This window comes from Misgurnus anguillicaudatus, chromosome 22, assembly GCF_027580225.2.
Source record: "Misgurnus anguillicaudatus chromosome 22, ASM2758022v2, whole genome shotgun sequence".
NCBI lineage: Eukaryota > Metazoa > Chordata > Actinopteri > Cypriniformes > Cobitidae > Misgurnus > Misgurnus anguillicaudatus.
Window position 1 is genome coordinate 11,632,501 of NC_073358.2, and position 15,000 is coordinate 11,647,500.

The 15,000-nt window shown below is 44.4% G+C and overlaps 2 protein-coding genes and 10 non-coding genes across 12 annotated transcripts; 2 read left to right on the top strand and 10 right to left on the bottom strand.

The window, feature by feature from the left end:
- Positions 1-427: 427 nt before the first annotated feature.
- Positions 428-499, bottom strand: trnaq-cug (transfer RNA glutamine (anticodon CUG)). The gene has a single exon. It is a non-coding gene; the product is annotated as a tRNA-Gln (tRNA).
- Positions 500-1,995: 1,496 nt separating this feature from the next.
- LOC129439418 (uncharacterized) lies at positions 1,996-3,193 on the bottom strand. The gene is made up of 2 exons (XM_055198026.2): positions 2,824-3,193; positions 1,996-2,746 (listed from the first exon to the last, which is right to left on the bottom strand). Exons 1-2 carry the CDS (start codon positions 3,000-3,002, stop codon positions 1,996-1,998), a joined length of 930 nt encoding a protein of 309 aa, XP_055054001.2. The 5' UTR covers positions 3,003-3,193.
- A 7-nt stretch (positions 3,194-3,200) lies between these two features.
- On the bottom strand, positions 3,201-10,176 carry LOC129441129 (uncharacterized). Its single transcript, XM_073860425.1, has 9 exons — positions 8,066-10,176; positions 7,891-7,974; positions 7,720-7,803; positions 6,249-6,777; positions 5,825-6,152; positions 4,937-5,738; positions 4,487-4,693; positions 4,004-4,377; positions 3,201-3,329 (listed from the first exon to the last, which is right to left on the bottom strand). The coding sequence occupies exons 1-9, from the start codon at positions 8,919-8,921 to the stop codon at positions 3,201-3,203; spliced, it is 3,393 nt and encodes a 1,130-aa protein (XP_073716526.1). The 5' UTR covers positions 8,922-10,176.
- Positions 10,177-11,933: 1,757 nt separating this feature from the next.
- On the bottom strand, positions 11,934-12,005 carry trnap-agg (transfer RNA proline (anticodon AGG)). Its single transcript has one exon. It is a non-coding gene; the product is annotated as a tRNA-Pro (tRNA).
- Positions 12,006-12,560: 555 nt separating this feature from the next.
- trnap-cgg (transfer RNA proline (anticodon CGG)) lies at positions 12,561-12,632 on the bottom strand. The gene has a single exon. It is a non-coding gene; the product is annotated as a tRNA-Pro (tRNA).
- Positions 12,633-13,213: 581 nt separating this feature from the next.
- trnaq-uug (transfer RNA glutamine (anticodon UUG)) lies at positions 13,214-13,285 on the bottom strand. Its single transcript has one exon. It is a non-coding gene; the product is annotated as a tRNA-Gln (tRNA).
- A 96-nt stretch (positions 13,286-13,381) lies between these two features.
- Positions 13,382-13,454, bottom strand: trnaf-gaa (transfer RNA phenylalanine (anticodon GAA)). The gene has a single exon. It is a non-coding gene; the product is annotated as a tRNA-Phe (tRNA).
- Positions 13,455-13,528: 74 nt separating this feature from the next.
- On the bottom strand, positions 13,529-13,602 carry trnai-aau (transfer RNA isoleucine (anticodon AAU)). The gene has a single exon. It is a non-coding gene; the product is annotated as a tRNA-Ile (tRNA).
- A 157-nt stretch (positions 13,603-13,759) lies between these two features.
- On the top strand, positions 13,760-13,832 carry trnaa-agc (transfer RNA alanine (anticodon AGC)). The gene has a single exon. It is a non-coding gene; the product is annotated as a tRNA-Ala (tRNA).
- Positions 13,833-14,166: 334 nt separating this feature from the next.
- On the bottom strand, positions 14,167-14,238 carry trnaq-uug (transfer RNA glutamine (anticodon UUG)). The gene has a single exon. It is a non-coding gene; the product is annotated as a tRNA-Gln (tRNA).
- A 96-nt stretch (positions 14,239-14,334) lies between these two features.
- trnaf-gaa (transfer RNA phenylalanine (anticodon GAA)) lies at positions 14,335-14,407 on the bottom strand. The gene has a single exon. It is a non-coding gene; the product is annotated as a tRNA-Phe (tRNA).
- A 305-nt stretch (positions 14,408-14,712) lies between these two features.
- trnaa-agc (transfer RNA alanine (anticodon AGC)) lies at positions 14,713-14,785 on the top strand. The gene has a single exon. It is a non-coding gene; the product is annotated as a tRNA-Ala (tRNA).
- Positions 14,786-15,000: the final 215 nt, after the last annotated feature.

The following is a 15,000-nucleotide window of genomic DNA, read 5'->3' on the forward strand; positions in this document are numbered from 1 at the left end:
ATGAAGAAGTGTCAGAAATGCCAAGTGGCTCTGGAATATCACTCACCATTCACTCTATCCTAGAAGACTCTTGCAAATGAAAGCATGTTGACACATCAAGTGACATCTAAGAAGCCATATAATGGTTGCATTTTCCAAGTTTTGATTTTAGATTGAGAAAAAGTTCTGATTAATCATCTGACACCAAATTGGACACCATGCATCCCTAGCTACATTTTAGTCTCATAGCTCCAGGCACCTCAGGGTACCTACTGAAGCCCAGTGGCCAGTATGGTGCACCTTTCCTGGCTAGGAGGGAGTAGTACAAATAGCGTGGTTGTTTTCCAGGGTTCTGGACACACCAAGGCAAAGGTAGCACAATCTGATAGCTAGCAGAATGTGACAGAATACCGGACTTCCAGGGTGTTCAACCTCATAGCTCCAGGGCTGGTCCCACCGAGACTTGAACTCGGGTCGCTGGATTCAGAGTCCAGAGTGCTAACCATTACACCATGGAACCCTTTTGATGTTGGGAACCTGGCCCACTGGGTCACGGAGAAAAGGTCACTCTGCTTGGGCCATATAGGAAAAATAGCTCTCAGAAAGGGACTTGCAATGCCGAAACCCGGGATCGTACCAGGGACCTTTAGATCTTCAGTCTAACGCTCTCCCAACTGAGCTATTTCGGCCAATCTCCCGCTTACAACATGGAAATTCCATCAAAATTCACAACAAGCAGCAGAAAGCGGCAGAGAACAACTCATGGCCCGTACGGGGATCGAACCCGCAACCTTGGCGTTATTAGCAGCACGCTCTAACCAACTGAGCTAACCGGCCACTTGGGTGCAAGCTGTTCGGCCAAGGGTTGTGCTAGTGCTGTTGCATCAAGTGGCAAATCTGAAAACGGGCTGGTCCGGGATTTGAACATCACGCGCCCATAGCGAAAATAACACCCCTAGGCCAACAAGTCGAGTGCCGCGGCCGTGTCTGGCAAGGGGAATTAGCTCAAATGGTAGAGCGCTCGCTGCGCAAAGGAAGGGGCCCAATCTTTGCGCCCCCGCACGCAAGCGAAACAGACGCAAAATGCGGTTACACAGCACCAGATTTCGCCTGTAACAATATTCGGGATATTTTCCTGTGCTTTATGTCATGTTACAGTAGTTTTAGTTATATGTGAAACAAGTCACCCTCCGCGGGCTGGACTCGAACCCATGGTCTGCGTGACGAACTATCCAACAAATTCTTACAAAAAATGTACTGTAGTAAAACCATGGTTACCACAAATTAAACATGGTTTTGCTAATAGTAAACAATACACCAAAAAGCATGGTTACTACGCTTTTACCACAAAAAAAACATGGTTAATTTAACTACGCTACTATTTAGTTATCTATATGGCATATCATTATATTGATTTATATTTATTACTTTGTGTATATTATTTTTTTTAAAAGAACATTACCTGCTTATATAAAAAGGAATAAAAACCATACTACACTTTTACCACAAAAAATATGGTTGATTTAACTATGCCTCTATTATCTATGATCATTATATTGGTTGATATTAATAATTTTGTGTATATTATTATTTAAAAGAATATTAGTTGTTTATGTTTATATAAAAATTAATAAAAAGCATGGTTACTACACTTTTACCACAAAAAACATGGTTCATTTAACTGTGCCTCTATTAGTTATCTACTATGACATATCATTATATTGATTGATATTCATTATTTTGTGTTTTTTCTTTTTTTATAGAATATTACGTGTTTATAAGGTAATGTAAGTAAGGTCAATTTGTATGTTTTTTATGTTTATATAAAAATGTTTCTTTAAAGATGTGTTTTTGTGTGGGATATGATTTGATTGATATGATTTATCAGATTTATTTATCAGATCCACAGACACTTCAGATGTAAAATGTTTTATTAAAATAAATACACACAAATATTGAAATGATCACAGCACACACACGCACACATATGTACAATATATACAGGAAAGATGTTATTTATTGAGGTGGTGGAGTTTGACATGTTTCTTGCTGGCGCTGCTCTGCCAACCATTCCTCTAAAGATTTGCCATTTGAGGCACGCAAGCAAAATGTGGCATTACCATATCGGCTATGGCCAAACTCTTTCGTTTTGGGCTGCCCACATTTGCTGCACGTGTTAAAAGTAACCCCTCGCACATACTTCCTCTTCTGGACACCACTTTCATTCTCCATAGCCCGTCGGCGCCTGTTCCTTTGCGTGTAACGGGACACAGGTGCAGCAGACGCCGGAGCAGGCAGAGCTGGGACTGCACTGGATGTCGAAGCACCAGAAGGTGGAATCACCACTGACACAGTCATGTCTGGATTAAAGACTACCGTGCCAAACGACAACCCCGGTGCTAAAATGTGCTTCACAACTCCTGATGCTGTGGGGGCGGGTGCGATGGGTGCTAAAATGTGCTGCATAACTCCTGATGCTGTGGGGGCAGGTGCGATGGGCTGCACAACTCCTGATGCTGTGGGGGCGGATGCAATGGGAAACTCCCTGGTGGCAGCAGCTGGCTTTCGACCTGGTCGCAGAAGAGGAGCCTGTCCTTCACGATTTGGTGGAAGGAAAAATTGATGTTTTGGGCCTGATGTCGATGGCACTTCATTCAATTTTTCCCTCGGTGGAGGCAGGTGCGTATCAGCCACAGGAATTGGGTTAGATGGAGTCAGACCCTGACCGAGGACGCCCATTTCCTGTCTATTCTTCCACTTACGAAACCTGAAAAAATTAATTTTTATTATATATATGTATGTCAGTATTCAGTTAATTTGAAGCGAATGATGTGCCATGCTTACCACTGAGTGAGTGTCCTATGGTTTATCTCAAACAGCTGGATCGTTGTTTCATCCATCAGAGTGGGATTGTTAAGCACCAACTCTCGGATGTGGTGGTAATCTGAAAGAACTTTAGACCACCTGGGGGTGCAAACTCCATCTTTCTTGGTTGGCGACTTGTGTAAAGCACACAACTTCATACAAATGGTATTAACCAAGCGGTTGGCGTCGGGCCACTGCGCTGGACCCCCAGGATGTCCAATCAGACACCGTTTCACACTCTCCACACCTGGTGTGACTCCAGACCGCTTCGGTGCCTTATAGCGCCCCTGTGTCAGCTGAGGCTGATGTCGAGGCTGATAGTTGATCCGCTGCTTATCGAAATCTAGGAGAGCTGTTTACAGCTGGATGGCCTCTGTCACCTGCTGGTCAGTAAGGTAAGGAGCCTCACGAAGACCCACCAGGTAACCAGCCAAATCCTGGACCTTGTCCCACCCAGCGATGCCATTGGGTCCAATGACTGCTCCCTAGTAAATGCAGATTTATGTTAATTTATGTGGAGTAAAACGAGATTAAAATGAGTTTTTTTTTCAATTGCTAACAAGCATTGTTTAAGTTCAATACTAAGGGGGCATTTAAAAACTGTACACAGTCGAAACCTGTCACAGCAGGAACAAGTAACTAACCCAACAGGGTTGGACTTCTCATTAATGTCACTGTGCTGTAATGAGGTTAATATGATCCATCAGTTCAATGCATTCAATATCCACATCTTCCAAAATTCTTCTGTCATTTATGCTTTACCACTTGCAAAACACAATGTATTATGTATACTATCTACATTTCTCAAATGCTAACACACTGCTTTTGAAATTGTTATAAACATTTTCGAAAGAATAATGGCAAATTGAATCCATTTCTTCAGTAATTGTTTTAAAATATAGAAAATTGTAGCAGAAAATAAAATAGTAATCATTCTAAGCTAATTGCAGTTTTACTTGAAAGCCAACCCAGGTGTTCTGCTCTAGTCTCATTACCATGATTTACAGTATTAGAAGGGGATATCTTGGAACTTATTTAGCAATTTTGCAATATGGATAAAAGAAGACAGGTTGGTAAGGAAAGTAGATTGGTTCAGAGAGGGAGAGTATGTGGAGGAATGCTTGTTAGCAATTGAAAAAAAGACCTTAGAGTGTCTTACCTGAGCCTCGTCGGAAATACTGCTTCCAGTGTCAGATGACTGTGACAGTACTGAAGGGGCAGGGGCAAGATGCTGTTGTTCTCCACCAGGAGATGATGATGTGGACGGCTCAGCCAGTGACACATCAGCCATCGATGCTGGGGACTGATGCAGAGGCAAAGATGAGGGGCTGTTTTCAAGATCACGGCAAGGGTCATCCTCATACAGCACTGGAACTGTGATGTCCTCCATGATCTCTTCCTCAAACCCCTCATCTTGCAGGTCCTGATCATCAACTTCCTCCACCAGCCTGTCTTCCTCCTCTGGGTTCTGGAGCACTGGAGTAAGTGTTTTGCCAGTCTGGCTGTAAAGGTACTCCATTCCTAGCAATTCACCTACAAGGATAAAAAAGTGTTGTTAATCATTTGTCTAGTCTAGTACATTAAAAGCTAAATAGATAACTTAGTAGAATATTACAAAAGAACAAATTATTGAATTTCTTGCCTGTATATGCTCCAGGAGGGCGATAGCGCTCATCCCAGGGCTTTCCGAAGACAGTTCGGGAAAGCTTGTCCACAGCCTCTTTCATGGCACTGCCATATGTCCGGATGGAGGACGCTCCTTTTATGGCATCTTCCATCCTGTCATCATTCCAGCGCATCAAGCCCTCAAGAAGATAGGCCTGAAAATGTGAATCACTGGCACTGGTTCCTAAAAGTCAGATAAACAAAAATGGTTATATGTGTCACACATGTACAAGATATGTGCTGCACATGAGGTGCTATGTAATTACATAAATAATTATTGGTATTATAACCAGAGTTACTAGTGACTGGCAAGACAGCTTTGTCAATGCTTATGACATCAGAAAAGAACTGTGATATTACTGTAGAGTGTGACATTTATTGATGTGACATTACTTTAAAAAAAAATTCATCCATATGTATGTAATACCTGGAATAAAACGGTTTAGGTGGAGGTGGAATGACTCCAAAGAGGTAGAGCAACGGGCACATCTGTAGCAGCACAGCTCCACACTGCCTTTCTTCAGTGTCCCTGTCTTCATGTAGAGGGGAAAGTTCTCTGGGTCTTGGATACACTGTACGTGCTTCCGCTGTTCTTTCCATATCTGCTGGATCCGTTCATGGTCCAGCAGAGGAACTCCCAGAGTGTCTTTACCACTCGCACTGTCAAACAGATCAACCAGAGATCCAATTAATCTGGTGGTCTCCTCCACACCCCTGGTCCTCCTCCGGCAGTGCATTGCCAACTCTCTCCGGGTAATGCGGGAACTCACCGCCTTTCCTGAGATGTGGCCGGCCTTCTTTGCTGCCAGCTCACCCTCCTTTGCACGGTGAAGAGCAGCCACATCATCTGAATCCCACTGAAAGATGCACATGGACAGACGTGCCATGAAGGTCCCGTAGAGCGGATGAGCCTCTGTCGTGACACCTGCAGCAAATCGCCGCATGAAATGCCAGATGTCAAGGCGCACTTCAAGCTCATCCCACTCCGAAAACATGACCTTCACCTGAGACTTGCCATGAAGACTGCAGCAATCTCTGTCCACGTACATCACTTTCGGGGCTGCCTCTCCTGCCTCCCGGTAGCGTTTCATTAGGCCAGCTGCCATAGGGTGCAGTCCATGTCCCTCTGCGGCTGTCAGCACAGAGACAAGGACTTGGCCGTGTTCGTTTCCTACATTTGTGCACCAGGCAGCTGTTCCTGCAGCAGCACCGGCAAGTTTCTTTGTGACCTATTGCAAAAAATAAAATAATTAATTGTTTATTATGTATACACACTTTTCCATATGGCAAATTTCTGGAAACAGGGATGTGCTACCTTCTTTGTGGAGTCCATCTTTAGAACACAGCCCAAGACAGATGTAATTTTGGCTTTGACCTCGTGCAGTCGGCCCAGAACATCCCTGGCGTACACGGCTAACAGCCACTTAGGTTTAGGTAGGGCAGGTAAAGAGGGAGGCTCGGCAAACACAGGTGGCTGCACAAGGAAGGACCTTGTAAATGGTTCACAGGCAGTCAGGTACTGAAGGACACGCTGTGTCCATGCCTCACTGTGTTGTTCCATGAGCTTCTTGTACAGCTGTGTCACGCTGTTGCCCTGTGTCCTCTCCCTCATCATCCTCAGCACCCGGTTGTCACATGAGTATCTAAAAAACAACAGTATAATCATGCAAATGCTTTATTTGGTAAAAAGAATCACAAATTAAAGTGCCTAATAATGAATGATTGCCATTATGAATTACCTGTATGTCAGCAAAGCTGGAAACTGACTGCGGTGGCCCATATCCAGTTGCCCCAAAATGTCCTCGGACCAGGCGGGATATTTCTTTTTGCAGCGTTTGCACTCCAGATACTCAGTGGCAAGATCATACCAACCGTCGATGTCCAAGACTTTGCGCACGGTACGGTAAAGTCCTGCGGCTGTTAGTTTGTGCTTATCACAGTCTGGTCGAACACAGACAAGAGGAAATCGCCACATCTTGAGCGGCATCCATAAGAAAAGGGGCCGACAGAAGAAGAGGTCAGGTGAGGCGGGCGGCTGAGTGTGAATTAAAGGGACCTGAGGAGGATACCACCAAAGCTTCAGTTGGGACACTAGTTCTGGCTTGCCGGTTCGCGGGTTGGCCTTAAATAGTGTGTTCCGTATCCACTCATGCTGGAAAGGTGGAAGATGATCTTTCCAGTGAACTGGAAGCTCAGCTGGTGGTGGATGATGTGGAAGACCTGGTGCTTTTGCTGTTTCCGCTGATGGAGACGGACCAGAACAGGTCTCTGAGTGAATTAAAACAAAAACAATATAAGGATAAATGTTGCATTTCATAGTAAAATACCACAAAGCAGCCCACAAACAGTCTGCGAAGCAGAATTTTGGACAAGTATTAATAATTATTAGGATTAGATTTAGGAATAACAGTGAGGAAAATGGTACTAGTGTTAAGAAGCAAAGAACCCAGTGTACACTTTATTAATGTAAGATCCCAGCAAGCAATTTTGACTAAAATAAGGCAGAATTTGGGCTGCTCATGAAAGTCTAACAGATGTCTAACCATAGCACACAAATAGATGATACAAGAAATATAAAAGAAATGAAAGCAAACACCTTGAACACCTGTTGACTTTGCTTACATAATGGAATATCATACATCTCAAAGTTATTTAGGCAAGAACAGCATAAAAATGTATTCAAGGTTATTTTAGGGTAGAAGTGGATTAATCATAGCTGGACTACATTGGGTTTCGGTTTTTGCTTGCTGGGATAAAATGTTGATGTGTAAATTAGATAGAATGGAGCAAGGATATGAGGCGTGGAGAATTCAGTATAAATGAATGATGCCCACAGACATGAAGCATGCACACAGACACATTAAGGAAAAGATGTTCCTCTAATAATTACAACAATGATCCCAACCATCCTGTCTGCTAAGGTGGAGCTAAAGAGTGAGTGAGAAGTGCAAGCGGTGTGAAGAAGTTATGCAGTGATTGTTTAACAACGGGTACGTTCGGAAACCCAAATACACTAACACCTTTAAACATCCTTACGGTTTCGAAGAAATGCGCTCAAAGCATACATCCAGCTTGAGGCAAGATCTGACATAATTCTGTATTGTAAACAAAAAATTGTTAAAAATGTTGATTATTTAAAAAAAAATGTTCTGCTTTTGCGTTTTCACAAAAACATTCTTATAATATTTGCATGTGTGTCATATGCCACACCTGTATTTAGCTGTGCTTCACATTGTGATGCAGCAAATACCAGTTCCTCATCATCATCATCTTCAGCAGGGGAAACGGAAGTGCCTGGAGCACAAATAATAATAAAAATGTTATTATGTTATGTTGTTCACCGTAAACTTATGAGACAAATGTAGGTAAGATGGTGCTTACCAGTAGTGAAAAGCTGCCTTCGGGTCAAATGTGTGACTGGGGGTTCTGCTGCTGGAGGAGGTAAAGTGGACTGCAGCAATGGATCTGGAAACAAAAAACAAATTTGCCATAATGATAAATAAATACATGTAAAACTGCTGTAAGGAAAATTCAATATTCACACAGTCCTACTCACAGTGTTTCACTGGTGACATGAGTTTTCTCGCCAGGTGTGAAGGAGACAAATGTTTGCCACGCGTCAACAGTGCTTTCACAGTGGCGCTCTGGTGTACACCAGTTTTGATGGCTGCGGGTGGAGGTACAGAGGCACTGGAGGTTGCACGTGGATGTACAGAGGAACTGGAGGTTGCAGGTGGAGGTGCAGAGGCACTGGAGGATGCAACTTGAGGTGCAGGCTGGCATACACGGGTGCCCACAGCAGAAGCCTGTCTTTTCAAGACATACGTCTTGAAAATGGCCATGTTGGTGTTGGGGTTGGGATTTGCCTTTATCAGGTACCTGATGAGGGCTTGGGCCTGCTTGCTCTGGTCCTCATAAACATCCTTCATGGACCGGCCCTGGAAGTCACCAAACTCCACCATCAAGCAGCCTTGGTCTCCAGTTGCATGGGCTTCTGCTTGCATTTCCTGCTTTCTCTTATACTTCTCCACTTCTTCTGCCATCTCTCTTATAAGAGAAGTATACTGCAAGTACAGCTGTTTGTTTTCTGACAGCGGGTTTGGATGGGCTTTCTCACTGGAACTGCTAAGCACCAAATACACTGCATACCCCAGAGAGTTTTCCAGGAGCCATCTAAATTGCTGGCCCTGGTACTTCCCAAACTGAAGTTTGCAGTGAGCGAGAACTAAAAACTGGTCACTGGGGTCTCCACCATTTGTGCTGACAAAAGCTCTAGCCTCTGCCAGCACCTCCTCTTTACTTTTGGCCCTTCCGGACTCAAGCTTTTCTAGGCGCTTTGCCTCTGCTGATGGTGCCATGAGGAGTCGGCTTGATGTTGCCGATTGCCGTTGAAAAACAGGATACGCATACATTTTCTGAAATGAAAATTAGGAAGAGACTATTACCTCTAGCAATCTGACGTTAAGTGTGTAATGGTAATTTAATAAGCTACATGTAAACCATATTACTGTGGTAATAAATATGGCTATGACCATAAACTGGCTTGCTGATGAGTTTTCTAAAGGGGAAGGAATCTCGGATACCGTATATAAAATATGTCAATATAAGTGAAATATTAAGTCTGAAATTTACTTCTATTTCCAAAGCTGTAAACATCACCATTCTAGGGGCCTAGAAGAATCTAAAAAACAAGCCTTGTGCATGATAGAGAATAATACTAAGTAATTTAAAGTTGGTTTGATACCTTTAGGCCAAACAGTATTGTAGTTTATGTGTTTATGCATATCTGACGTACGTTACTGCAGTAAAGTTGATTTTATATTTGATATTCATTTAAATAATAATAATTCGTTTGACTCTAGCATTTGCTGTTTTTATTTAATCAATTAAATAATTTATCAATACGACCCAATGGCAGAAGGATGACAATTTTTTCCTAATAATATCCTTTCATAGCACATAAAAGACATATTACCCCAAAAGGGTCCTTGCGCTATGAAATGGATATTTTAGGAACGTTTATCTTTCATCCTCCTGTCATGAGGATATTGTTACATATCATTTATAAAACCACAGTTATCTCTTATTGTTTTGGACTGAAAACCGAGAGTTAAACTTTAATGAGTATGAAGCCGAATGTCTAATGAATGTCATGACATTTGCAAACGTTAAACTAACGTGAACTTAACCACCGTGTTAAACTGCACAGAAGAAAACATGTCCAATACATGCTAGACAGCTATATAGGCAAGTTTAATTTTCCAAACATATACACATTATATTAACAAATAATGACCGAAATTTAATAACGAAGTAAACAAGACTTACCTATCGCTAACTCAAAGATGATAATAATAGCTGCCGGTGATTGGTTAAAAAGTTTACCTCAGGAGAGAAACGCGATTGGTCAAAAGTGAGCCACAGGAGAGGAACGCGCGATTGGTCCAAAGTAAGCCATGGGAGTGAAACGCGATTGGTCAAAAGTAAGCCACAGAAGAGAAACGTGATTCGTCAAAAGTAAGCCACAGGGAGAAACGTGATTGGTCAAAAGTAAGCCACAGGAAGAAACGTGATTGGTCAAAAGTAAGCCACAGGAAGAAACGTGATTGGCTTATGCGGGCTTACTTTGGCTCACTCGGTGGGAAGCAGTAGGCGCAAGCGAGAGGTAGCGGGATCGATGCCCGCATTCTCCACGTGAGCATGACTCGGCCTGTTTGTTTTACTGATCTAACAGACTGTGCCGTCTCAGTGTGCTTGCGCTCCCCATGGGAGCATCTAAGACTCGCACAAGCAGCAAAGGGCCTGTTTGGTCGAGCTCGCAAATTTTGCAGCAAAAACCCAACTTCTCCTAGTGTCGGTTTTCAGCATGGCAACTGAAATACACAGGACAGTCTCCCATATGCAAATTTTGCCACGAGGCAACAGGGAGCACAAACTTTTCCTCCGGAGAGCATTTAGTCGCCATTCAAATTGGAATGATTGGTCCACAGGTTATGTTTAGTTCTTACTGCATTTCATTTTGAGATTGTTCACATGAGCTATGTTTTTCACTTTCCTTTCATTTAATTTCTTGAAATGTGTTTTCTCATTGTGGGAGAGTGTCAAAATGAGTACTTGTCAATAGTAGTATATGCTAAATGCTTGAAATTTACAACACACCTTGGCGTAAATGTTGATGTATTTTCTTAAATTTGCGTTCCTAACCAGCGGTCACCACAGTGGGCAGTTACTCAAAAAGCCATGTCTTCGATTTGCATGATGGCAAAGTTGCACATCAACCGCTGCAGGGGACATTAGTGAAGAATTGCCAATGACACTAATGAAGAAGTGTCAGAAATGCCAAGTGGCTCTGGAATATCACTCACCATTCACTCTATCCTAGAAGACTCTTGCAAATGAAAGCATGTTGACACATCAAGTGACATCTAAGAAGCCATATAATGGTTGCATTTTCCAAGTTTTGATTTTAGATTGAGAAAAAGTTCTGATTAATCATCTGACACCAAATTGGACACCATGCATCCCTAGCTACATTTTAGTCTCATAGCTCCAGGCACCTCAGGGTACCTACTGAAGCCCAGTGGCCAGTATGGTGCACCTTTCCTGGCTAGGAGGGAGTAGTACAAATAGCGTGGTTGTTTTCCAGGGTTCTGGACACACCAAAGCAAAGGTAGCACAATCTGATAGCTAGCAGAATGTGACAGAATACCGGACTTCCAGGGTGTTCAACCTGGCGGCCTACACCAAACAATGTGCATCTTTGTTGGCTTAGACAAAGACTGGGGCCATCAAGGAACACCTCACCTAGAGGAACTGGCTGGCAGGCAGATCGCCAGACTGGGGCCATCAGGGATATATGGAGATACAAATGGTACATCAGGGAGGCCACCTAAACCCAGAGATAGGCCTTCAATGCGGATACAGAGCCTTGTGATTATTACGCTATCTCTTCGTTGTGTTGATATTTGTGCATTTGTCAGAAGCTTTCATCCAAGGCAACATGCATTCAATGTACACATTTTTGTCAGCACATGTTTTCCGGCAAGCCGCAACCTTTTGCAAAGCTGCACAAATCGAGACACAGGAACACAGTTAACTTCGGTTAAGGTCAAAAATGCATACTTTCCACTCAAGTAGACATCTGAAAATCAATTTGAAAAATACGTGTGGACAAACAGAAATTTCAATCTTGTCTTGCCTGGCCAAAGAGAAATAAAAACACATTGAAAGAAATTCTAACTGAGGTTGTCATATGTTGTGCATGAAAGATTTTAGGCGTGTGATTTGTTCTGTTGCATTTTCTTTGAAATTATTTGAAATGTGGCACCCTGTAGGCCTTTTGTCACTGTTAAGAGATATGAGGGCTACCGTTGCCGTTTGTCATGGACATTTCTGTCCTGCCTTTAAGCAACGAGTCTAAAGAAGGGCTCGTCCGGGATTTGAACCCGGGACCTCTCGCACCCTAAGCGAGAATCATACCCCTAGACCAACGAGCCAAGCTGCCGAGGCGCCCCAGCAGAACCTCCGGGATACGTATTTTCACCACTACGCAGCCGGCTTCCACAAGCCAAAGCAGTCACCTGGCTTCCTTAAGTTGAATTAGCTCAGCATGCGAGAGGTAGCGTGATCGATGCCCGCATTCTTCACGTGAGTGTGATTTGGTGCTCATTTCTTTGACGCGACTCACCGGGCCATCACAGTAGGCGTGCACTCCCTGTGGTAGCGTTTGCGGCTCACACATGCAGAAAAGGGCTTTGATAGGTCTTGCTCATGTATTTTGCCAACTTGTCCTAGCCTCTGTCTTCAGTATGGCACCTGAACATACACACAAAAGTATCCCATATGTATATTTTATTCGCAAAGCAAGACCGAGCACAAGCTTAACTTTCTGAGATCATTTAGTTGCTTCTCAAATTGGAATAAGTGTACATCAACGTTCGTACTCCGGTCGAAAATCGATAGGTTTAAATGCACTTCTATGGTTGCTTGCAGGCATCCCTATTCTGTACAGGTCACTACTGGAGTCTGGCTGCGTAAGAACACTGAAAGTCGGGCTCGTCCGGGATTTGAACCCGGGACCTCTCGCACCCGAAGCGAGAATCATACCCCTAGACCAACGAGCCGAGCGCTGCAGCTTCCACTACGTCCAGCAGCTACTTCCACACTTAGCCAGCAGTTCTTCAGTTTGGCAACTGAGCACACACATGAAATGCTTCCATACGTATATTCATTCACAAGCAGCTGGAGGTTTAAATTCCAAGGGTGTTTAGTTGCAATTTAGTATGGGAAACATTTTCTTTTAACGTCCATTTGTCTTCCCGTCATTTCTGGTAAGTTTATTATTACATTTTACTTTAAGATTGTAAACATGACCTGTGTGTTTCCTTTGGCCTGTACACATGAGCCGTGTATTTGACGTGGCCTGTTCTTTGGCCTAAGCGTAGATTTTTTTGTTCATTTTAAGGTTTAATACATGCTTAACTTGTTTTGTTGAATTGTACTTGTATTTACTGAAATTTGACACCTTGTATACTGTTGGCCCAATGTGACTGTCAAAAGAATGAAGTGCTAATGTGGCTTAAATTACCTCATATTTAGTTTACAGTGTGAGCGCTCTGGTTGAAAAATGGCGGGGGGTCGTATTGGGGGGAACAAACATTGGCCCGCCTGACACGGTTTTGCTTGGAAAGCCCAAAAGTCCGACAGGTCCCACCGAGACTTGAACTCGGGTCGCTGGATTCAAAGTCCAGAGTGCTAACCATTACACCATGGAACCCTTTTGATGTTGGGAACCTGGCCCACTGGGTCACGGAGAAAAGGTCACTCTGCTTGGGCCATATAGGAAAAATAGCTCTCAGAAAGGGGCTTGCAATGCCGAAACCCGGGATCGAACCAGGGACCTTTAGATCTTCAGTCTAACGCTCTCCCAACTGAGCTATTTCGGCCAATCTCCCGCTTACTGCACGGAAATTCCATCAAAATTCACAACAAGCAGCAGAAAGCGGCAGAGAACATCTCATGGCCCGTACGGGGATCGAACCCGCGACCTTGGCGTTATTAGCACCACGCTCTAACCAACTGAGCTAACCGGCCACTTGGGTGCAAGCTGTTCGGCCAAGGGTTGTGCTAGTGCTGTTGCATCAAGTGGCAAATCTGAAAACGGGCTGGTCCGGGATTTGAACATCACGCGCCCATAGCGAAAATAACACCCCTAGGCCAACGAGTCGAGTGCCGCGGTCGTGTCTGGCAAGGGGAATTAGCTCAAATGGTAGAGCGCTCGCTTAGCATGCGAGAGGTAGCGGGATCGATGCCCGCATTCTCCACGTGAGCATGACTCGGTCTGTTTGTTTTACTGATCTAACAGACTGTGCCGTCTCAGTGTGCTTGCGCTCCCCATGGGAGCATCTAAGACACCAAATTGGACACCATGCATCCCTAGCTACATTTTAGTCTCATAGCTCCAGGCACCTCAGGGTACCTACTGAAGCCCAGTGGCCAGTATGGTGCACCTTTCCTGGCTAGGAGGGAGTAGTACAAATAGCGTGGTTGTTTTCCAGGGTTCTGGACACACCAAAGCAAAGGTAGCACAATCTGATAGCTAGCAGAATGTGACAGAATACCGGACTTCCAGGGTGTTCAACCTCATAGCTCCAGGGCTGGTCCCACCGAGACTTGAACTCGGGTCGCTGGATTCAAAGTCCAGAGTGCTAACCATTACACCATGGAACCCTTTTGATGTTGGGAACCTGGCCCACTGGGTCACGGAGAAAAGGTCACTCTGCTTGGGCCATATAGGAAAAATAGCTCTCAGAAAGGGGCTTGCAATGCCGAAACCCGGGATCGAACCAGGGACCTTTAGATCTTCAGTCTAACGCTCTCCCAACTGAGCTATTTCGGCCAATCTCCCACTTACTGCACGGAAATTCCATCAAAATTCACAACAAGCAGCAGAAAGCGGCAGAGAACATCTCATGGCCCGTACGGGGATCGAACCCGCGACCTTGGCGTTATTAGCAGCACGCTCTAACCAACTGAGCTAACCGGCCACTTGGGTGCAAGCTGTTCGGCCAAGGGTTGTGCTAGTGCTGTTGCATCAAGTGGCAAATCTGAAAACGGGCTGGTCCGGGATTTGAACATCACGCGCCCATAGCGAAAATAACACCCCTAGGCCAACGAGTCGAGTGCCGCGGTCGTGTCTGGCAAGGGGAATTAGCTCAAATGGTAGAGCGCTCGCTTAGCATGCGAGAGGTAGCGGGATCGATGCCCGCATTCTCCACGTGAGCATGACTCGGCCTGTTTGTTTTACTGATCTAACAGACTGTGCCGTCTCAGTGTGCTTGCGCTCCCCATGGGAGCATCTAAGACTCGCACAAGCAGCAAAGGGCCTGTTTGGTCGAGCTCGCAAATTTTGCAGCAAAAACCCAACTTCTCCTAGTGTCGGTTTTCAGCATGGCAACTGAAATACACAGGACAGTCTCCCATATGCAAATT

What these genes read in the sequence shown, in the direction of transcription:
- LOC129439418 (XM_055198026.2), bottom strand. Translation starts at nt 3,002, where the DNA reads ATGAAGTTGTGTGCTTTACACAAGTCGCCAACCAAGAAAGATGGAGTT. An exon ending in CATAGGACACTCACTCAGTG is followed by an intron (nt 2,747 to 2,823) that starts GTAAGCATGGCA and finishes TAATTTTTTCAG; the next exon opens with GTTTCGTAAGTGGAAGAATA.
- LOC129441129 (XM_073860425.1), bottom strand. Translation starts at nt 8,921, where the DNA reads ATGTATGCGTATCCTGTTTTTCAACGGCAATCGGCAACATCAAGCCGA. An exon ending in CCAGCTTTGCTGACATACAG is followed by an intron (nt 6,153 to 6,248) that starts GTAATTCATAAT and finishes GTTGTTTTTTAG; the next exon opens with ATACTCATGTGACAACCGGG. An exon ending in CCTAAACCGTTTTATTCCAG is followed by an intron (nt 4,694 to 4,936) that starts GTATTACATACA and finishes TCTGACTTTTAG; the next exon opens with GAACCAGTGCCAGTGATTCA.